We start from the raw sequence: 25138 nt of genomic DNA on the forward strand, positions 1-25138 counted from the left end.
TTAGTATCAAGAGGACCAGACTCCTCAATTTCTAATGAAATTAAGACTTCTTTAAGTAAAGAACGAATAAATTCCATTTTAAATAAATAAGAAGATTTATCAGTATCAATCTCTGAAACAGAACCTTCTGAACCAGAAAAATCAGTATCAGAAACAGAATCAGAATGATGATGTTCGTTTAAAAAGTCATCTGAAACATGAGAAGTTTTAAAAAAACCTTTTACGTTTACTGGAAGGAGGAATAACAGACATAGCCTTCTTAATAGATTTAGAAACAAAATCTCTTATGTTAACAGGAACACCCTGAATATTAGATGTTGATGGAACAGCAACAGGTAATGGAACATTACTAAAGGAAATATTATCTGCATTAGAAAGTTTGTCATGACATTCATCACAAACAACAGCCGGAGAAACAGTTACCACAAGTTTACAACAAATACACTTAACTTTGGTAGATCCAGCATCAGGCAGCGATTTTCCAGAAGTAGCTTCTGATTCAGGGTCAGTCTGAGACATCTTGCAATATGTAATAGAAAAAACAACATATAAAGCAAAATTATCAAATTCCTTAAATGACAGTTTCAGGAATGGGAAAAAATGCCAATGAACAAGCTTCTAGCAACCAGAAGCAAATAAACAATGAGGCTTAAGTAATGTGGAGACAATAATGACGCCCATATTTTTTAGCGCCAAAAAAGACGCCCACATTATTTGGGGCCTAAATGCTTTTGGCGCCAAATATGACGCCACATCGGGTAACACCGACACTTTTGGCGCAAAAACGTCAAAAAAATGACGCAACTTCCGGCGACAAGTATGACGCCGGAAATGACCCAGAAAATTTTGCGCCAAAAAAAGTCAGCACCAAGAATGACGCAATAAAATGAAGCATTTTCAGCCCCCGCGAGCCGAACAGCCCACAGGAAAAAAGTCAAATTTTAAGGTAAGAAAAAATTGGTTTATTCATATGCATTATCCCAAATATGAAACTGACTGTCTGAAATAAGGAACATTGAACATCCTGAATCAAGGCAAATAAATGTTTAAACACATATATTTAGAACTTTATAAAAAAGTGCCCAACCATAGCTTAGAGTGTCACAAAATAAGACTTACTTACCCCAGGACACTCATCTACATGTAGTAGAAAGCCAAACCAGTACTGAAACGAGAATCAGTAGAGGTAATGGTATATATAAGAGTATATCGTCGATCTGAAAAGGGAGGTAAGAGATAAATCTCTACGAACGATAACAGAGAACCTATGAAATAGACCCCGTAGAAGGAGATCATTGAATTCAAATAGGCAATACTCTCTTCACATCCCTCTGACATTCACTGCACACTGAGAGGAAAACCGGGGCTCCAGCCTGCTGCGAAGCGCATATCAACGTAGAATCTAGCACAAACTTACTTCACCACCTCCATGGGAGGCAAATTTTGTAAAACTGATTTGTGGGTGTGGTGAGGGGTGTATTTATAGGCATTTTGAGGTTTGGGAAACTTTGCCCCTCCTGGTAGGAATGTATATCCCATACGTCACTAGCTCATGGACTCTTGCTAATTACATGAAATAAATATATGTGTGTGTGTAGATTACATTTTAAAGAAGGTGTTAGGGTACACATATTGGAGCTTTTTCTCCATTGTTTATTTGCTTGTTCCTGTACTTTATGTGATTTTTTTAGCATAAACTGTGTGGATTTATTATTAGCAATACTGATATAATATTATTTTTCAATAGATAGAATTTAAAAGTAAATCAGCTCCTGGATTGTAGGAACTTATCAGTAGTTCACACGATATGATTTAGATAACTCTCAATTTATTAATGTAAAACAGCTCCAATACTAAAGCTTGATTCTCAACATGACATTAATTGTTAGCTTATAGAGTATTGATATTCAAATGTAATTATAATTATCATCATATTATCATCAATAACCACTAGCTATGGATTTGATTACTGGAGCAAAGTGTTTTTAAATGCTTACTGGTTATTTCATAATAATCACAAGGGGTTAATCTAAATGATTTGGGAATATACAGAGAACATAGGAACAATATGAATCTAGGAGTAATTTATATGTAATGAATGTCATTTCAGATCACAAAATGGATTAAAATAATAAAATAAATCATATGTCTAACATTAAACATCCATTCACACTATACCTCTTAATATGGATATATTGATTCCAAGTGATATATATTTTAATTGTGTTGTTATTGCATGTTCTTGCAAAAGTCTTGGGGTTGATTTATTAAGCAGAGGAAGCTGCATCGACGCCCTATCATTTCTGGTCTGCGGTTCTTCAAGTGTTTTTAGACATGGTCCCTCTTGAAAGTGGGAAAAGGTTTATCTTTGTAATTTATGTAGGCCTTGTCCTCTGTCATGAGATGCAGGACACAGCAAAGAGGGTACAACACTATTTTATTGCAGAGCATAGAAGTATACATCTGGTACCATATATCTCACTTAGTAACTGCGACATAGACAAGGACAAAGATTACATTTTTTTTTTAATCTGAATACTTCAAATAAAGTATACAAGAAGCATACAACAGTTTTGTATAGTGTTTAACAAATAACAGGTTAAAGAGAATATCTGTATAAACAACATAAATAACATCCTGACTTGAACATCGGGGTAGACTACTAGTCCACAGTGAAAGTAGAAAGAAGAAAGTAGAAAGAATGGGACAGGCGCAGCCTGACTCAAGTGAAATACAATTTATTTGAACAGTAAGTGCACAAGACAAGTGGCTACTTACAAACATAAGAACATTCAAAGCATGTGTTAAAACAATATCCAAGGTAAAGACTGCCGCAAAGGTTCACACTGTACTTGTTGAAAACACCTTCCAAGTGGTGTCAGTGAATGCAGTGTTAATGCAGATAGTCTTAGAATCTGGTGACAATGTCTCTACGCGTTTCGTCTGGGTTCGCCCAGACTTTGTCAAGAGTGATTCTGTTCTGTGCTCCAACCGGCTTATAAAGGACCTGATACAGGTAAAGTTCATAGGTCAGCCTATAGAATGCCACCTGAGTTACAACCTGTTTTCCAATCCCTGACAGGATAACAAAGCTAAATGCTAAGATCAGATGTGTTGCAAATAAGTAAATACATCCATAAAAAATACATTGATAATAGAAATACATTGATAAAAAAAACATTGATAAAAACAACTATTAAAACAGTTTACAAATGTGCAATATTATGTAGAAAAAAAGTCTAAAAAATAGACATCATATGATAATGTTTCTGAATTGAATAACTCTATAGTCTAAAATGATAATACTTCACTGAAAGTTTCAAAGAGATGTCAGCATTGTGGAGCCATTGTGGAGCCATTGTGGAGCCACATTTGATTGTTAAAGTTGTTAAATACAGAATCTAGTCTGTAAAAAAATATAGTTAAAAATTAATAAAAAAATTAATAAAAAATAAATAATAAATATTTATTAAATATTTGATAAATAAAATATTATTAGAATCAACTAGTCCACAGTGACCATGGGATTATTCTGCCCATACTTCCGGTCACTGTTCTAACTAGTGCTAATCCCGATATCAGGCCGGAAGTTTCACCACTCTTCCGCTTGATGTAATTCTACATGAACTGTCCTCTGATACAGAAGAAGGTGATTGAGAGTCTGCTGGAGGCAAAGATGTATCCCTGCTGTGATATTGCTGAGGGGAAAGCACCCCTCTCAAAACAGGGGATCCCACCGGTGGTGGTACAGAGGCATCCAACTCCAAACTCTCAGGTACAGGCTGAAGATGTTTTCGATTTCAATTTCGACGTGTCACTGTCTCTCCATCAGTAAGGACTACATAAGACCTTGGTTCTGGAGAGCGTCCAATTACCGTAGCAGGCGTCTTCCATTTCTTCTCATCATCCAGTTTAATTCTGACACTTTGCCCCGCATTTAGCTCCTGCAAGGGCCTCACAGAGTGTCTCCTGTCGTAGAAGAATCGATAGCCCCTTTTTGCCTCTTCATCCCTCCTAAGGACCTCGTCCAGAGGAATAGTGCCAGTTGGCTGGAAGACACCCACAGAGGGTAAGGTGGTGCGAATCTGACATCCCAGCATCAGCTGTGCAGGGGTAAAACTGGTGGCTTGAATGGGAGTCGCCCTATAGGACAATAGGGCCAGGTACGGCTCAGATTGCTTCAAAATTAACTTTGTTGTTTGAACTGCCCTTTCAGCCATTCCATTGGCCTGCGGCTAATGTGGACTTGACGTGGAATGTACAAAATCATATTCTCTGCTGAAAAAACTGAACTCTGTGGAAGCAAACTGCATTCCGTTATCACTCACCAACTCCATTGGTATGTCCCTCCGGGCGAACAAGCTCTTGGGACGAGTGATAACGGCTCGACTTGTGATTTCATTCAAAGGTAAGGTGCAATTTCTAAATACCTCGAATAGTAGTCGATCACGACTAGGTACTTTTTCCCGTGCAGTTCGCACAAATCAGCAGCTATTTTCTGCCACGGGCCTGCAGGCAGCGGAGTAGAAATCAAGGGCTCCCTTCTCTGAGTAGGCCGGCGTTCCCGGCAAAAGGCACATTTTGACATATGGCTTGCAATGTCGGAACTGATCCCAGGCCACCATACTGCTGTAGCTGCCCTTTCTCTGCACTTTGTAACGCCGCCTAAGTGGCCATCATGAATCCTGTTTAACATCTTTTGCCGCATGCTAACTGGAATAACAATGCGTTCCTGGAACAGCACCAACCCATCCAGCTCCATGACCTGCGAACTTTCTGACTGGTAAGAACTTAAAGACATCCAGGCTGCCCGACTCCCGGGCCAACCTTCTTTTATGTACTTTATAACTTCTTGAAGGTCTGTATCTAACAATGTCTCTTTCTTTATTTGTTCTAGCTTCCCTGAAGAAATGGATTTGGAGGCCAGAACTGAATCTACATACACCTTCACATCTGATTCCGTTGAAGATTATTCAGCAGCAGCCAGTGGGAGCCTGGTAAGTGTATCTGCTACAACCAGTTGTTTCCCCGGCACATGCACTGCCTGAACGTTGAACCTGAGAAGCCTCATTAGAAGTTTCTGGCATCTAAGGGGTGTTTTATCAATATCATAGGAGTTGATTAGAGGAACTAGCGGTTTATGGTCAGTCTCCAGACTAAATTTCTCTAAACCCACTAGGTAACGCTGAAAGCGCTCACAGGCCCAAACTGCAGCCAGACCAGGGCCGGACTGGGAAATCAGACTAGCCCTGGAAATTTATATGGCCCAGCCCAGCCCCGCCTCCTCTGGCTCAGTCCTGCCCCCTTCGGGTCAGACCCGCCCCCTCCGGCTCCGCCTCAGCCTTGCACCACACACAGCGCAACAAAAAATGGTTGTAGAGTATATACATATTAACACATATACACAAACTCACACATAGGCACTTACGCACACGCTCACACAGTCTCATGCTACAGTCTCTCTCACACTCACACAGTTTCTCTCTCTCTCACACACACATAGGCCCACTCACACAGTCTCTCTCACACACATAGGCCCACTCACACAGTCTCTCTCTCACACATACACACACACATATATGCTCACACACACATAGGTTCACATAGTCTCTCTCTCACACACTCACATAGGTTCACACAGTCTCTCTCTCACACACACATAGGCTCACACAGTCTCTCTCTCACACACACACATAGGCTCACACAGTCTCTCTCTCACACACACGCATAGGCTCACACAGTCTCTCTCTCTCACACACACATAGGTTCACACAGTCTCTCTCTCACACACACACATAGGCTCACACAGTCTCTCTCTCACACACACACATAGGCTCACACAGTCTCTCTCTCACACACACACATAGGTTCACACAGTCTCTCTCTCACACACACACACATAGGCTCACACAGTCTCTCTCTCACACACACATAGGCTCACACAGTCTCTCTCTCACACACACATAGGCTCACACAGTCTCTCTCTCACACACACACATAGGTTCACACAGTCTCTCTCTCTCACACACACACATAGGCTCACACAGTCTCTCTCTCACACACACACATAGGCTCACACAGTCTCTCTTAAGTAAAAAGTCAAAATGTACTTGATTTAGATAGGGCATGTCATTTTAAACAACTATTCAATTTACTTATTTTACCTAATCTTCCTTGTTCTGTTAGTATGCTTTGTTAAAAACATATATGCCTCTTGTCATTGGCTCAAAAGATGCACTAAATAGCTCTCAGTAGTGCATTGCTGCTCCTTCATAAAAGGATACCAGTATATTAGCTAAGTGGATTGGAAAGTTTTTTAAAATTTTATGCTCTGTCTGAATAATTTAAAAAAATCTTTTGCGTGTTATGTCCCTTTAAAACACTGATATAAGTAGACCAAACAAGCAACTAAGATTTAAACATCACCGGACAGGTGGACACTAATAATCCTGAAATTGATTTTAGATTTATTTCTTTTTTTTACTGCCTGCTCTAAGTTAAAAGCATAGCATTCTTGCATCATAAAGAACATTATATCTCACAGAATATGAAGTATACATATTATATATATACTTCATATTATGTGAGATAATGTTCTTTATGATGCATCATGCAACAATGCATTATTTACAGTAACTTCATATTCTGTGAAATAATGTTATTTATATGCAAGAACAATGCTTCTAACTTAGAGTAGGCAGTAAAAAAAAAATCTTAAATCAAAATCCCTTTCAGGATTATTAGTTTCCAGTAATGTCCGGTGATCTCATCTGATCTGTCTGTCTGTATTGCATAGTTACAATTTACAAACACAAACCTCCTTACTTTATGAACTGCTTTTTTTTTTTTTTTTCAGTAGAAAAAGAAACACTTTATGCAGGCCTGAAGAGTAAATTACTGAGAAGCTGCTATGACTAAGAAAGAAAAAATGGCAGACTGTTTGTTTTATATAAGCATGGCATCTACACTTCATGCATATTACATATATTAATTATGGATAATGTTGGAGACATTTTGAGCATTTTTGCAAAAGCAGGTGTTGGGCTACATTCTCTAGTCTAGATTATCTAGATAATTTAGCCCAACACCTGCTTTTGCAAAAATGCTCCAAGTAAAAACACTATGAATAAATATATCTCCACCATAAATGAATATATCTGCATGAAGTGTAGATGCCACAATGCTTATATAAAACAGTCTGCCATATTTTTAAATTTTTGACACAACAGTCAGTCTGTCTTCTACAGTTCTACTGGACTTCACACTCAGTCTCAGTCACTATACTATCATCACAAGTCAACTTCACAAAAAGTTAATCACAATAATAATATAAAAAATATATATAATATACTGCATACAATTTACAAACATGACTGAACCGTTACGTTACCAAATAATGATGATGTGCCTGCCCCTGCTGCCTGCCTAACTGCTCTGCTTCTGCCAATGCCTGCTGCAGTGCTGTCCAGTTCAAAGTTGCAGCCACTCTCTTCAGTACAGTAACAGTGCTGTGTTGTCCCTCCCTGCTGGCTCTCCCACTGTCCACTGCACTGACTGCTGGGCCACTCGATAGCACTGTGTCAGTGTCACATGTGACCACTGACCCAACATGGCCTGCTTGTCTACTCAGCAGCTCAGTGCTCACTGCTCACTGACTGATGCTGCGACGCAGGCACGCAGCCGCTGCTGCTCCCAGTCTGAGGCTCCCGCTCCCTCCACTATGTCATGTGTTGCGGTGAGTCAGTCATCTTACTTGTAGTGACATCACAGCCCGCGGCCCGCGGCCCACACCACCTCTGGACCGGCCTGCATAATGAGGATTCCTAATCCTGACCTGAATCCTCCTGAGTCCTCCTCCTCTGGCTGGCCTGCCTGTGAGACATACTGAGACAGTACAGTACTGAGCCTGTGACTGACTGTCTGACTGTGTGAGACTGTCACTGAGACAGACACAGACTCAGTCACTGTAGAGATCTCAGATGCAGGCTGGCTGGTTTAGTAAGTGTCGTGACCACTGACTAAGGTCTTAGGGTTAAGTAACAGCCTTCACCAGCGGCCGCAGCGCTAGCCGGTTTGTTGCATGCAGAGGCAGTGGGCCACCAGTGGCGAGGGGGTTAAATATTATGTAACATTACTAAGTAGAAGTTTAATTAAAAAAAAATTAGTCTACACTCACTGCTGCAACTTTAGTGGGGAGTCTGAGTTAGTCAGTGACATGTGTAACAGGACCGCAATTATATTCCAAACTCAGCACACAGCACACAGCAGCCAGGGCCAGGCCTGCCAGCCCAGCTGAGCTGTCAGCCGGCGGCCCACCGGGATTTTTCCTGGTATCCTGGCTGCCCAATCCGGCCCTGAGCCAGACACTCTTTCTCGATTTTGGCGTATTTTGACTCAGCAGCCGTCAGTGTATGGGAACTGTAGGGCTGTAGTTTGTTCTCATTCAATTGCAGGAGGGCAGCTCCTAACCCATAACCGCTCACATCAGCACTAACCACAGTCTTTTTAGAAGGGTCATAGAACCCCAACACTGGGGCAGACCCCAGCAGATAGTTGACCTGCATAAAAGATTCTTCCTGTGAAGGTCCCCAGACCCGGGCAACATCTTTCTTTAGCAACTCTGTGATAGGGTGTAGTATTGTGGATAAATCTGGAAGGAACCTGCCCACATAATTTACAAGGCCCAATATTTGTCTCAGCTCATGTACATCAGAAGGACTTTTTTTTTATGTGTTCAATAGCACAAATTTTCTCGGGGTTTGGATTGATGCCATCCCTATTGATGATATGCCCAAAGTAACATAACTCAGCTTTCCTAAAATGGCATTTCTCTTTATTTAACTTCAGCCCGGACTCTCTAATAGTCTGCAGCACACAGCTCAATCGCTGATCATGTTCCTCCAATGTAGACCCATACACTAAGATGTCGTCCATGACGACTGCCGTGCCCACGTGGTCTCTTAGGAGAGCACTCATTTCTCTTGAAAGATTTCAGGAGCAGAGGATATCCCAAAGGGGAGTCTGCAGAAGCAAAACCGACCTACCGGTGTAATAAAGGTAGTCAGTTTGCAGCACTTTGGATCTAGGGGTATCTGCCAGAAGCCTCTGGAAGCATCCAGGGTTGAGAACAACTTCGCCCCAGCTAATTTCGGAGCTATGTCTTCAAGTGTCGGCAGCACATATCTCTCTCTCTTCACCGCCTCATTCAGCCTTTTCATGTCAACGCAGATGCGTACTTTCCCATTTTTCTTCGCAACAGGCACAATGGGTTCACACCAGTCAGTTGCTTCAACAACCTCTTCAATAACTCCCATATGCTTCATACGCAGAAGCTCCTTCTCCACTTGAGGCATGAGTGGGAACGGAATTCTACGTGGAGTGGTAATTCTGCATCACTTTTAAGTGATATTCGGACTGGGTTGCAATTCAGTAGGCCCAATTCACCAAACATATCTTCTGAAATCTCATTCGCTCTGGCGACTAAGCCCAAACCACAGGCTGCTTTTCTGCTCAATAGGTTGTTAACACACTGACCTCTAATCACATGCACCCACATGGTGAATTTCCTCTGCTTGTACTCGCAGCTGGCAAGAAATTTCCCCGCACAATCAATGCGGCCACCAGGACTATGGAATTCTGTTGGGACTTTTGCCAGCTGAGGCTGTCGAGGCAGTTTTATTAACGCTGCAAGGGATATAACAGTGATGTCTGCTCCTGTGTCAATCTTAAAGGCAACTTTGGCTCCCATTACAGTAAGAGTAACCCTCCAATCTTCATCTGAACCAGGCCGTTCAACAACAGACCCTACAAAGGACACTCCTCGACCCTCCTGGTCGCTATTCACCTGCATCTCCTTAATATATTCAGTTTTACACACCACTTCAAAATGGCACATTCGGTTACATTTGCTACATCTTTTGTCTTTAGCAGGGCATATGACACTCTGATCATGGGTACGGTTGCACCGTGTGCAGCGAGCATGCTGCGCCAATCCGCTTCTGGGCCTATCTGTTGCCCTTGGTCTACTGCTCACACTGTGCCTTTCACTAGCAGCCCTCCTGAACTGCTGCACTTCATCCACAATACTCTCAGACCTCAGATCAGCACTTTGCTTTTTCACCAGTTCACTCTGGCGGGCCATCCTTATAGCTCCATCTAATGTTAAATCAGCCTCCAAATGTAGCTTCAGTGAGACTTCAGCATCTGCAATTCCTATGACTATTCTGTCTATGATTTGCTCCTCTTTAGCAACACCAAACTCACAGAATTCAGCTAGTTCATACAGGCTGCACACAAATGACCCCACAGATTCTCCCACACGCTGGGCACGTTTGTGAAAATAAGCCCTCTCATGAATCACATTTCTTTTGGGCACAAAGTGGGCACTGAATTTGTTCATAACTATTTCAAAGTCAAATTCTTCCCCTTCTTGTAAAGTAAAGGCATTGAACACTGGCTCCACATCTTTCCCCATAGAGTATAAAAGAGAATTAACTTGTACTTCACCACTTTCCTTGTCCAGCTTGGAAGCAATCCTGAAGCGCTGAAACTGCTGATGCCATGTGGGCCAAGCTGCAGGCTGAGAGAAATCAAAAGGCTCAGGTGAGGTAAACTTCGACATTGTCATCAATGAGGAAACAGAAGTGCAGGCAAGAACTTCTGACACCATGTCATGAGATATACATCTGGTACCATAGATCTCACTTAGTAACTGCGACATAGACAAACGGACCTAAGCCCCGCTCCCATACGGTGTCGTCACTTCCCACTTTCATCACATCCTCCACTATCAGACCACCTATCTCAAGGTCCATTTTTCAATCTGGTTCTCAAATCTCTGAACTTGATGGCATGGAAATTGATTGCCTAGTCCTTAGACATAGGGGTTTCTCTGATTTTATGATTTAAAACCCTGATTCAGGCTCGTAAGCCTGTAACTAGGAAAATCTATCACAGGGTCTGGAAGGCCATTTATTTCATGGTGTATAAATAATGTTTTTCCTGGTATTCTTTCAAAATTCCTAGGATTCTGCTGTTTTTTGCATAATGGTCTAGGTAAGGGTCTATCTGCCTTTTTTTCTTTATAAAGGGGCAGATTTCTCCTTTTTCAGTTCTGTTCCAATGAAATATTGCTTATCTTCCTGGTGTTCATTAGTTTGTTCAGGCTCTGGTTCATATTAAACCTGGTATCAAGCCTATTTCTCCTCCATAGTATCCTAACTTGGTGTTTAAGGTATTGCAGGCTCTTCCTTTTGAACATATGCATAGACTGGGCATTAAACTACGTTCTTGAAAAGTGTTGTTTCTTTTGGCTATTTATTCTGCTAGAAGAGTTTCTGAATTATCTTCTCTTTCTTGTGAACCTCCTTATCTGATGTTTTATCAGGATAAGGCTGTTTTTCATCTTTTTTTTTTTTTGCTTAAGGTGGCTTCTTAGACAAAATTAGAAGAGATTGTTGTTCCTTCTTTGTGTCCTAATCCTAAGAATGCCTATGAGAGATCTTTGCATTACTTGGATATTGTTAGGGCTTTAAAATATTTAATTGATGCTTCTAAGGTTTTTAGACAGACTTCCAGTTTTTTCTTTTCTTTGGTTCTGGGACGGGTCAGAAGGCTTCTGCTGTTTCTTTAGCCTCTCGGTTAAAGCTTTTGTTTTTCAAAGCTTATTTGGAGGCAGATTATGGCTCTTTCTACTAGGTCAGTTGCAACTTCTTGGGCTATCATAAATTAGGCTTCAGTTGATCAAATTTGCAAGGCAGCTACTTAGTCTTCTTTGAATATTTTTTCTAAATTCTCCATTTTTATGTTTAGCAGCCTAGAAAGGTTCTTCAGGCCGTTGTCTCAGTTTGATTTTTTTGCCTGTTTGCTTATTTTAGGTGTGTGTATATAGATAGATAGATAGATAGAGAGAGAGAGAGAGAGAGAGAGAGAGAGAGAGAGAGAGAGAGAGAGAGAGAGATAGAGAGAGATAGATGATAAATAAAAAAACAAACATATATGTAAATATATAATTGAGGTTGTGGATTGAATTTCTCAGTGAAGACATTTTTGTTTTGTTTTTTAAATCCCTTCCTTTCTGTTATTACTCACCACCTGTATGAAAGTAAACATACTTTATACTTACCTGATAAATTAATTTCTTTCATGGTGGTGAGACCCCACCCTTGTAGTTTTTCTGCGGTTAGTTTTTTCTTTTGCACATCTTTTTTCCCTGCTCCTTTTATGGCTCTTATTCCTTTATTACCTCACTTGCTTGGCTATACGTTAGACTGAGGTATGTGTGAGGTGGGAGGGGTTTTACAGAGTTCTTGGGGTTTGGAACTCTTTGCTTGCCTCCTCCCAGTGGAAAAGAAGGGAAATTCCCAAGAGTAATGGATCGCGGACTCTCACCACCATGAAAGAAATGAATTTATCAGGTAAGTATAAATAATGTTTATATATATCAACTGTCTTTATCAAATGCATCAAATGGTTGAATAGTATAACAGAGTTGTAGGGCACCTATATAACAACAATTCTGAAAGAAATGTTGAGGAAAGGAGTATCACACCATAAGAAAAATGGTGTGTGTGCATTCTACAGACCTCACAGAAAAAAGGGCTGGTCTTCAAATTTTTCCAGGGCTAAATTTTATTTCCAGGTCTGGCTCTGAAGACTCGTGATCGTCAGAAGCCGTTCTCCCCATGCTCGGTAATAGGAAATTTTAATGTAAACTAGATTACTATACAATAAAAATCGTAAAAAAAATTAAAATAGGAAATCTTAAATTTGTTTTGTTGTTTTCAGCAAGTAGAGTTTTTTTTCCGTGACCTCTAGGCACTGATGGTATCATTAACATAATTAACTATGATCTAAATATAGGTTTACTAAAAAGGCTGATGTCAAGTGACATGTTTATTTTACATGCATAAAGTATATTTCTTCATTGTCTGGACAATGCTAACTGCTATTAAACAGTTAAACTACATATTTTATTTGTTTCATGGTACTACTTATTCTTTGCCTTAGTGGGGGGAGCCATGTGGTTCTTTAAAGGACCATTAAACTTTTTCTTTCATAATTCAGATCGAGCATGCAATTTTAAGCAAAGTTCTAATTTACTCCTATTATCATTTTTTCTTTGTTCTCTTGGTATCTTTATTTGAAAAAGCAGGAATGTAAGCTTAGGACCATTTTTGGTTCAGCACCTGTGTAGCGCTTGCTGGTTTGTGGCTATATGTAGAATTTGAAGTATTAAATGTAAGTTGAAAAAAAAATCTTACAAAAAACCTATCTTTTTAAAAGGTTGTCTATACCACATACGATTGTACTGTGCTGGAGGCAGCATGTATCTACACAAGAAACTAATAAGGGCTCCAAGGAAAATAAAGAATAGAAATAATTGCCAACATGAATATAATTGTCATAGACTCCTTTTCATGGCCTTCTACATTTATTAGCTTCAGAGGGAATATCAGCCTAATCAGCCTAATATCAGCCTAAAGAATAATATTTCTTTCATAGGAGGTGACAATTGGAAGTACTGTTACTGTTGATCTAAGTTAAAATTTCTTTAAAATTAATTAATGAGGCCCCCAAAAAGATATGTGAAAGAGTGCAGCATTACTTATGTAAGAGAGGGGCATCTAAAGTTAAAAATTAAAACTTTAGATAACTATCTATCAGCTAGATTACGAGTTTTGAGCGCTATAGGGAAAATTAATGAACGCAACAAAAATGGCGTTATTTAATCCCCTATAGTGCTGCCATTACAAATTTTAAAAAACCGCCCTTGTGCGGGCGATATGGGGTTTTTAAGCTCCATACCGCACTAAAAACAAGCGCTGATTTGACGTGCTCGTGCACGCTTTCCCGTTCAAATCAGCCAATAGGATTTAAGCAGCTTAAAAATAGGATTTAAGCAGATTAAAAATTTTCAGCCAATAGGAATGCAAGGGACGCCATCTTGGATCACGTAACTTGCATTGAAGATTTAGTATACGGCGGCGACCGTATGAAGAGGATGCTCCGCGCCGGATGTCTTCAGGATGGACCCGCGCCGCCGGGATCAAGATAGAAGATGCCGCCTGGATGAAGATTGAAGAGGCCGTCTGGATGAAGACTTCTCGCCGCTTGGATGTGGTTAGTGTTAGGTTTTTTTGGGTGGGTTTTATTTTTAGATTAGGGTTTGGGCAGTAAAAGTGCTAAATGCCCTTTTAAGGGCAATGCCAATTCAAATGCCCTTTTCAGGGCAATGGGTAGCTTAGGTTTTTTAGATAGTTTTTTTATTTTGTGGGTTTGGGGGGGTGAGGGTTTGTAATGTTAGTGGGTGTTCGTAATTTTTCTTTCATAAACAGAGCTGATTTCTTTAGGGCAATGCCCTACAAAAGGCCCTTTTAAGGGCCATTGGTTGTTTATTGTAGATTAGGTTTTTTATTTTGGGTATTAGAATTTTAATGGGTATTAGAATAGGAATATTTTTTCTTATTTTTAATAATTTGTTTGTTATTTTGTTTAATATATTTTTTTAGGGGTGTTTGTTTTTCTTTTGTAGGAAAAACAGAATTTATGCTTACCTGATAAATTACTTTCTCCAACGGTGTGTCCGGTCCACGGCGTCATCCATTACTTGTGGGAATATTCTCTTCCCCAACAGGAAATGGCAAAGAGCACAGCAAAAGCTGTCCATATAGCCCCTCCTCAGGCTCTGCCCCCCAGTCATTCGACCGACGGTTAGGAGAAAAAAGGAGAAACTATAGGGTGCCGTGGTGACTGTAGTGTATAGAGAAAGGAATTTTTCAAACCTGATTAAAAAACCAGGGCGGGCCGTGGACCGGACACACCGTTGGAGAAAGTAATTTATCAGGTAAGCATAAATTCTGTTTTCTCCAACATTGGTGTGTCCGGTCCACGGCGTCATCCATTACTTGTGGGAACCAATACCAAAGCTTTAGGACACGGATGAAGGGAGGGAGCAAATCAGGTTACCTAAACAGAAGGCACCACGGCTTGCAAAACCTTTCTCCCAAAAACAGCCTCCGAAGAAGCAAAAGTATCAAATTTGTAAAATTTGGCAAAAGTGTGCAGAGAAGACCAAGTCGCTGCCTTACATATCTGATCAACAGAAGCCTCGTTGAAGGCCCATGTGGAAGCCACAGCTGTAGTGGAGTGAGCTGTGACTCGTTCAGGAGGCTGCCGTCCGGCAGTCTCATAAGCCAATCGGATAATGCTTTTCAGCCAGAAAGAAAGAGAGGTAGCCGTAGCTTTTTGTCCTCTCCTCTTACCAGAGTAAACGACAAACAAAGATGAGGTTTGTCTAAAATCCTTAGTTGCTTCTAAATAGAACTTTAAAGCACGAACTACATCTAAATTGTGTAACAAACGTTCCTTCTTTGAAACTGGATTCGGACACAGAGAAGGAACAACTATTTCCCGGTTAATATTCCTGTTGGAAACAACCTTCGGAAGAAAACCAGGCTTAGTACGCAAAACGACCTTATCTGAATGGAACACCAGATAGGGTGTATTACACTGCAAAGCAGATAATTCCGAAACTCTTCTTGCAGAAGAAATAGCAACCAAAAACAGAACTTTCCAAGATAGTAACTTGATATCTATGGAATGTAAGGGTTCAAACGGAACCCCTTGAAGAACTGACAGAACTAAGAACCAAGGAGGAGTCAAGGGTCTGTAAACAGGCTTGATTCTGACCAAAGCCTGTACAAAAGATTGTACATCTGGCACAGCTGCTAGTCGTTTGTGTAACAAGACAGATAAAGCAGAAATCTGTCCTTTTAGAGAACTCGCTGACAATCCCTTATCCAAACCTTCTTGGAGAAAGGAGAGTATCTTAGGAATTTTAATCTTACTCCAGGAGAATCCCTTGGATTCACACCAACACAACAGATATATCTTTTCCATATTTTATGGTAAATCTTTCTAGTCACAGGTTTTCTGGCTTGGACCAGAGTATCTATCACTGAATCTGAAAACCCACGCTTGGATAAAATCAAACGTTCAATTTCCAAGCAGTCAGCTGCAGAGAAACTAGATTTGGATGTTCGAATGGACCTTGTACTAGAAGATCCTGTCTCAAAGGTAGCTTCCATGGTGGAGCCGATGACATATTCACCAGGTCTGCATACCAAGTCCTGCGCGGCCACGCAGGAGCTATCAGAATCACCAAGGCCTTCTCCTGTTTGATCCTGGCTACAAGCCTGGGAAGGAGAGGGAACGGTGGAAACGCATAAGCTAGGTTGAACGACCAAGGCGCCACTAATGCATCCACTAGAGTCGCCTTGGGATCCCTGGATCTGGACTCGTAGCAAGGAACCTTGAAGTTCTGACGAGACGCCATCAGATCCATGTCTGGAATGCCCCATAATTAAGTCAACTGGGCAAACACCTCCGGGTGGAGTTCCCACTCCCCCGGATGAAAAGTCTGACGACTCAGATAATCCGCCTCCCAGCTGTCTACTCCTGGGATGTGGATTGCAGATAGGTGGCAGGAGTGATCCTCCGCCCATTTGATGATTTTGGATACCTCTCTCATCGCCAAGGAACTCCTTGTTCCCCCCTGATGGTTGATGTAAGCTACAGTCGTCATGTTGTCTGACTGGAATCTTATGAATCCGGCCTTCGCTAGTTGAGGCCAAGCGCGGAGAGCATTGAATATCGCTCTCAGTTCCAGGATGTTGATCGGGAGAAGAGACTCTTCCCGAGACCATAAACCCTGAGCTTTCAGGGAATCCCAGACTGCGCCCCAGCCTAATAGAATGGCGTTGGTCGTGACAATGACCCACTCTGGTCTGCGGAAACTCATTCCCTGAGACAGGTGATCCTGGGACAACCACCAATGGAGTGAGTCTCTGGTCATCTGGTCTACTTGAATCCTTGGAGACAAGTCTGTATAGTCCCCATTCCACTGCTTGAGCATGCACAGTTGTAATGGTCTTAGATGAATCCGAGCAAAAGGAACTATGTCCATTGCTGCAACCATCAACCCTACTACTTCCATGCACTGAGCTATGGAAGGCTGCAGAATAGAGTGAAGAACTTGACAAGCGTTTAGAAGCTTTGACTTTCTGACTTCTGTCAAGAAGATCTTCATTTCTAACGAATCTATTATTGTTCCCAAAAAGGGAACTCTTGTCGACGGAGACAGGGAACTCTTTTCTACGTTCACCTTCTACCCGTGAGATCTGAGAAAGGCTAGAACAATGTCTGTATGAGCCTTTGCCTTGGAAAGAGACGACGCTTGAATTAGAATGTCGTCCAGATAAGGTGCCACTGCAATGCCCCTTGGTCTTAGAACCGCTAGAAGGGACCCGAGCACCTTTGTGAAAATTCTGGGAGCAGTGGCTAGTCCGAATGGGAGAGCCACGAACTGATAATGTTTGTCCAGAAAGGCGAACCTTAGGAACTGATGATGATCTTTGTGGATAGGAATATGTAGATACGCATCCTTTAAGTCCACGGTAGTCATATATTGACCCTCCTGGATTGTAGGTAAAATTGTTCGAATGGTTTCCATTTTGAACGATGGAACTCTGAGGAATTTGTTTAGAATTTTTAAATCCAGAATTGGTCTGAAAGTTCCCTCTTTTTTGGGAACTACAAACAGATTTGAGTAAAACCCCTGACCTTGTTCCACAGTTGGAACTGGGTGTATCACTCCCATCTTTAACAGGTCTTCTACACAATGTAAGAATGCCTGTCTCTTTATTTGGTTTGAAGATAAGTGAGACATGTGGAACCTTCCCCTTGGGGGTAGTTCCTTGAATTCTAGAAGATAACCCTGAGAGACTATTTCTAGTGCCCAGGGATCCTGAACATCTCTTGCCCAAGCCTGAGCAAAGAGAGAGAGTCTGCCCCCTACTAGATCCGGTCCCGGATCGGGGGCTACCCCTTCATGCTGTTTTGGTAGCAGCAGCAGGCTTCTTGGCCTGTTTACCCTTGTTCCAGCCTTGCATTGGTTTCCAAGCTGGTTAAGTCTGGAAGCGTTACCCTCTTGTCTAGAGGCTGCAGAGTTGGAAGCCGGTCCGTTCCTGAAATTGCGAAAGGAATGAAAATTGGACTTATTCTTAGCCTTGAAAGGCCTATCTTGTGGGAGGGCATGGCCTTTTCCCCCAGTGATGTCTGAAATCATTTCTTTCAATTCTGGCCCAAAAAGAGTCTTACCTTTGAAAGGGATATTAAGCAATTTTGTCTTGGAAGAAACATCTGCCGACCAAGACTTTAGCCAGAGCGCTCTACGCGCCACAATTGCGAACCCTGAATTTTTCGCCGCTAATCACGCTAACTGCAAAGCGGCGTCTAAAATAAAGGAATTAGCTAACTTAAGTGCGTGAATTCTGTCCATGACCTCCTCATACGGAGTCTCCCTACTGAGCGACTTTTCCAGTTCCTCGAACCAGAACCACGCCGCTGTAGTGACAGGAATAATGCACGAAATAGGTTGAAGGAGGTAACCTTGCTGTACAAAAATCTTTTTAAGCAAACCCTCCAATTTTTTATACATAGGATCTTTGAAAGCACAATTGTCCTCAATGGGAATGGTCGTGCGTTTGGCTAGTGTAGAAACCGCCCCCTCGACCTTAGGGACTGTTTGCCATGTGTCCTTCCTGGGGTCGACCATGGGGAACAATTTCTTAAATATAGGAGGAGGGACAAAAGGTATGCCTGGCTTCTCCCACTCCTTATTCACTATGTCCGCCACCCTTTTAGGTATCGGAAAGGCATCAGGGTGCACCGGGACCTCTAGGATCTTGTCCATTTTGCACAATTTTTCTGGGATGACCAGATTGTCACAATCATCCAGAGTAGATAGCACCTCCTTAAGTAATGCGCGGAGATGCTCTAATTTAAATTTAAATGTCACAACATCAGGTTCTGCCTGCTGAGAAATTCTTCCTGTATCAGAAATTTCTCCATCTGACAAACCCTCCCTCACTGCCACTTCAGACTGGTGTGAGGGTATGACAGATAAATTATCATCAGCGCCCTCCTGCTCTACAGTGTTTAAAACTGAGCAATCGCGCTTTCTCTGAAATGCTGGCATTTTGGATAAAATATTAGCTATGGAGTTATCCATTACTGCCGTCAATTGTTGCATAGTAACAAGCATTGGCGCGCTAGAAGTACTAGGGGTCGCCTGCGCGGGCATAACTGGTATAGACACAGAAGGAGAGGATGTAGAACTATCCCTACTTCCTTCATCTGAGGAATCATCCTGGGCAACCTTACTAATTGTGACAGTACTGTCCTTACTTTGTTTGGACGCCATGGCACAATTATCACATATATTTGAAGGGGGAACCACATTGGCTTCCATACATACAGAACATGATCTATCTGAAGGTACAGACATGTTAAACAGGCTTAAACTGGTTAATAAAGCACAAAAACCGTTTTTTAAACAAAACCGTTACTGTCTCTTTAAATGTTAAACAGGGCACACTTTATTACTGAATATGTGAAAAACTTTGAAGGAATTATCCAATCTTTACCACAGTGTCTTAATGCATTCAAAGTATTGCACCCCAATTTTCAAGCTGTTAACCCTTAAAATGCGGAAACCGGAGCCGTTTGCAATTTTAACCCCACTACAGTCCCAGCCACAGCCTTTGTTGCGACTTCACCTATCCCAGGGGGGGTATACGATACCAATTCAAGCCTTCTAGGAACGTTTTCAGTGGATACCAGACCCTCACACATGCAGCTGCATGCACTGCACTCAAAAGAAACTGCGCAATAATTGCGGCGAAAATGAGGCTCTGCCTACTACAGTGAAAGGCCCTTCCTGACTGGGAAGGTGTCTTAACTAGTGCCTGGCGATAAAAACGTTCCCCAGACAATAAAAGTGTGAAATCTACTTCAAACTTTAAATAACAACTTAAATAAACAATCGATTTAGCCCTTAAGAGTGTCCACCAGTTAATAGCCCATAATAAGCCCTTTATTCTTTCTGAGTCTAAGAAAATGGCTTACCGATCCCCATGAGGGAAAATGACAGCCTTCCAGCATTACACAGTCTTGTTAGAAAAAATGGCTAGTCATACCTTGAGCAGAAAAGTTTGCAAACTGTTCCCCCCAACTGAAGTTCTCTCGGCTCAACAGTCCTGCGTGGGAACAGCAATTGATTTTAGTTACTGCTGCTAAAATCATACTCCTCTTTTAAACAGAACTCTTCATCTCTTTTTGTTTCAGAGTAAATAGTACATACCAGTACTATTTTAAAATAACAAACTTTTGATAGAAGAATAAAAAACTACAACTAAACACCACATACTCTTCACCATCTCCGTGGAGATGCTACTTGTTCAGAGCGGCAAAGAGAATGACTGGGGGGCGGAGCCTGAGGAGGGGCTATATGGACAGCTTTTGCTGTGCTCTTTGCCATTTCCTGTTGGGGAAGAGAATATTCCCACAAGTAATGGATAACGCCGTGGACCGGACACACCAATGTTGGAGAAATAGCTATTATCTTTAGGGCAATGCCCTACAAAGGCCCTTTTAAGGGCCCTTGATGGTTTGGGGAATGGGGGAATGGTTTGTATACTGTTAGGGGGTGTTTGTTTTTTGTAGCAAAAGAGCTGTTTAACTTAGGGCAATGCCCTACAAAAGGCCCTTTTAAGGGCCCTTGGTAGTTTATTTTAGATTAGGCTTTTTTATTTTGGGGTGGGTTTTTTAAAAAAAGGGTATTAGAATAGGAATCATTTTTATTTTTTTGGATAATTTTATTTTATTTTTTGTAATTTTAGGTTTTAGTGTAAGGTAGCTTAGGATTTATTTGACAGGTAAGTTTGTATTTATTTTAACTAGGTAGTTAGTAAATAGTTAATAACTATTTACTAACTATTCTACCTAGTTAAAATAAATACAAACTTACCTGTAAAATAAAAATAAAACCTAAGCTAGCTACAATATAACTATTAGTTATACTGTAGCTAGCTTAGGTTTTATTTTACAGGTAAGTATGTATTTAGTTTTAAATAGGAATTATTTAGTTAAAGGGACAGTCTACACCAGAATATTTTTTGTTTTAAAAGATAGATAATCCATTTATTACCCATTCCCCAGTTTTGCATAACCAACACAGTTATATTAATATACTTTTAACCTCTGTGATTATCTTGTATCTAAGCCTCTGCAAACTGCCCCTTTATTTCAGTTCTTTTGACAGACTTGCAGTTTAGCCAATCAGTGCCTGCTCCCAGATAACTTCACGTGCATGAGCACAGTGTTATCTATATGAAACACATGAACTAACACCCTCTAGTGGTGAAAAACTGTTAAAATGCATTCTGAAAAGAGGTGGCCTTCAAGGTCTAAGAAATTAGCATATGAACCTCCTAGATTAAGCTTTCAACTAAGAATACCAAGAGAACAAAGCAAAATTGGTGATAAAAGTAAATTGGAAATTGTTTAAAATTACATGCCCTATCTGAATCATGAAAGTTTATTTTGGACTAGACTGTCCCTTTAATAATTGTAACTTTAATTTAGATCTATTTTAATTATGTTAAAGTTAGGGGGTGTTAGGGTTAGGATTACGTTAGGGTTAGGTTTAGGGGTTAATTTAGTTTAATTTAGGTTGTTGCAATGCGGGGGCTGGCTGTTTAGGGGTTAATAGGTTTATTTAGTTAATAATTGTAAGTTTAATTTAGCTATATTTTATTTATGTTAAAGTTAGGGGTTGTTAGGTTTATGATTACGTTAAGGTTAGGGTTATGTTAGGGTTAGGTTTAGGGGTTACTAGTTTAAATTAGTTTATTGCGATGTTGGGGGCTTTCGGTTTAGGGGTTAATAGTTTAATTTATTATATTTAGTTGTGGGGGCTTTCGGTTTAGGGGTTAATAGGTTTATTATAGTGGCAGCGGTGTAGGGCTTAATAACTTTAGTATAGTGGGGGCGATGTGGGCGGACGGTAGATTAGGGGTTAATAATATTTAAATAGTGTTTGCGATGCGGGAGGGCAGCAGTTTTAGGGGTTAATAACTTTAGTATAGTGGTGACCATGTCGGGGGGGAGCAGCGGAATAGGGGTTAATAATTTTTATTAGTGGCGGCGATATTGGGAGCGGCAGATTAGGGGTTAATAACTTTAATATAGTATTTGCGATGTGGGAGGGCCTCGGTTTAGGGGTTAATAGGTGATTACATAATATACGTTGGGGTTGTTTGTGAAAAATAATGTGTAAGGAAGTGAAATGTGTAAAAATACACCTACATAGGTGATCAATATCATTACCACATATTATATATTAAATAAAGTGATAGTGTAAAGAAGTATTAAGTGTAACAAAAATTCTGATGAGAGATATAAACATAATGTTTTTATGCTGATATCAAAGTGTTAGATAAATGAGTGGTACGTGGTGAAGTGACCAAGTGTATGAACTAATAAGTAAAAACGTGAAAAAGGAAAAACAGTGAGGAATAGTGAGAGTTGGGATTATAAATATACAAAGTAATTATTAAAGACATTCATACCATTAGGTTTTACTGAATTTAAATGATAAATCCATTTGCATTCAAGTTTGAGTAATGCTTTCTCTAAGTTTCCTCATTATCATTTCCTTATTCCCAAAGAGGCTTTCTGAATGACTGTATATTTCAAGTTTACAGATGAGCAGTATTCATTTTACTGATTAGGATTATAACAGATACTTTCGCTAATACATTCTATCCACCAGAGGCTTGGTAGAGAATAACATATGGCAAACATGATCATCCAATGATGGCCATGCAGATGACGTTACCGAATACATACACGCCCCTGTATGACACGAATACTTACGCCAGGAACCACAACCCCTTGTTATATCTTATCACCCATTGTCTCTTTGAAAGACATGTTTTGAAGCCAATCACAATATCGGATTTGTATAACAGGCATGTCCAATCACATTATGAGGAGGGTCTTATAGACTCATAAATATTTTGCTATAGCAGCGGCTCGCAACCCCTCTGAGGAAGCGTTTTTTGCGAAACGCGCGTCAGGGGTCCTCTGGGATAAGCTTGGTCTTTCCCTTTTTTTAACTTGCTCACCCCCGTTGTTCCAAAAACAATATTTACTTGAAAACTTCCAGCGGTATATTTATAACTGTAAAGTTAATTATAATTAGCCCTTGGATTGTAAGGGCTTAGCCATTATTTTTTGCTATATATACTGCTGGCTAGAATATTACCTAAACCATTTAGATTGATAAGGTAGATCTACAGTTCAACTTGGGTTGATGTGTTTTTAATTCATAGCTCAAGCTATTGCGTGTGTGGTTTAACTTGTTTTTTGCCAATAAACTTTAGTGTATGAATGATTATTAATTTCATTTTTTTTATTTTTTATGATTGCATATTGGGCTTAGTTTAAAATTTATGACACAGATTTGAGTTACCTATCCATATTTGTAAATCCTTTACAATTACTTCGTTAGTTCTGCTCTATTCCTTCACTCATAATCTGTGGCAGGGAGTCAAAGTTTTTATAAATTAAATCATATATTTTTGGCTATTTGCCTTAAAGGGACACTAAACACAAACATTTTCTATCATGATTCAGATAGAGAATACAATTTTAAACAACATTCCAATTTACTTATATTATCTAATTTGCTTAGTTTTATAGATATCCTTTGTTGAAGAAATAGCAATGCACATGAGGCATCTATGTGCAGCAACCAATCAGCAGCTACTGAGCCTATCTAGATATTCTTTTCAGCAAAGCATATCAACAAAATGAAGCAAATTAGATAATAAAATTAAATTAGAAAGATGTTTAAAATTACATGCTCTTTCTAAATCATGAAAGAAAAAATGTGGGTTTCATGTCCCTTTAATAAACTGACTTCCTGCTTATAGTACACTTTGCCCTTCCCCCATTCATATCCAATCCTCATTGTATTGTACACCTATAGTATTGAAATTCTATATACATGCTGTTTGTTGAAGCATATTTCTAGTACTAATTATTTTATTAATGTGCTGAAATTTTCTGTACTTTTTTAAGCATTTTTATATATTTATATTGATATTTATATATGTATAGATTTCTTATCCATTTCTCAGCCATAGACCTCTGAGTATTTTATTCCTGTGCCTATTTTCTAGTGTGTTGTAGTATATGCACTCTCACCAACAGACCACAACTTGCCAGGGTGCTGTAGCCAGGTATGTAGAAAACAAAAGTTGAAAGCACTCACTGGACTGTAGACAGCAATGTGAATCAAATTGTATATAAATACAATTTGATTCACATTGCTGTCTACAGTCCAGTGAGTGCTTTCAACTTTTGTTTTATATATATATATATATATATATATATATATATATATATATTTATAAATAAATAGAACATATTCTATATGAAGAACATTGGAATGTGTAATATTCATACTTTCATGTCACTTTAGTGCACATGAGAACATGTGATTGGGTTTGCACGAGAGTGGATTTTTTTCCCACTTTTTTTTCTCCATTATCTTCTATGGGGGAATATGTTAGTACACGCGCAATATTGTAAGTTCTGCTTTTTGCGTGCGTCTTGTTAGCGCGAGTGCAATAACTTTTTACTTACAACTTGTAATACCAGCGCATTCCAACACACGCAAACTAGTGCTCCACTTGTAATCTAGCCCAATATCTTTAACTTATATTCAAATAAATATATTGTTGAAACTTGAATTGCTAATGACAGGATATTATATAATATTGCTTTAATCATCACTTACCATTTTTATATTTCATCTGTTTTCCAATTTCCCAAAGGATGCGAGTGTAACACACAATCATGACTCCCAGGGGAGTAACAAACAGTGTGCAGAAGGTGAACATGTTGTATGCAGTCTCCTGCCAACGTTGTGCAAAACCTCCGTGGGTGGCACACTGGGTGAAATTGGCTCTAGGAACAGAGCGTAGACTAAAGAAGTAGAGCTATGTTGAAAGGAAAAAGAAAATGAAATTCACATCAGTCTCTTTTTATATATATATATATATATATATATATATATACTGTATATATATATATATATATATATATATATATTGCACAAATAATAGAAATGTATATATGTGTACTAATTTATCTTGATACAGAGAGTGCATCTTGTTCATGAATATAAAGTGCAAGTTAAGAATGAATGGCTTATATATCTTTTTTA

General features: G+C 39.9%; 1 protein-coding gene across 1 annotated transcript in view; it reads right to left on the reverse strand.

The window, feature by feature from the left end:
- LOC128665188 (gonadotropin-releasing hormone II receptor-like) overlaps positions 1-25138 on the reverse strand; it is a 103574-nt gene that overhangs the window by 71142 nt on the left and 7294 nt on the right. Inside the window, exon 2 of the mRNA XM_053719913.1 lies at positions 24710-24911. Coding sequence (XP_053575888.1) covers positions 24710-24911 — 202 coding nt within the window. The remainder of the gene's footprint in view (positions 1-24709; positions 24912-25138) is intronic.

Source organism: Bombina bombina, chromosome 6, assembly GCF_027579735.1.
Source record: "Bombina bombina isolate aBomBom1 chromosome 6, aBomBom1.pri, whole genome shotgun sequence".
Lineage (NCBI taxonomy): Eukaryota > Metazoa > Chordata > Amphibia > Anura > Bombinatoridae > Bombina > Bombina bombina.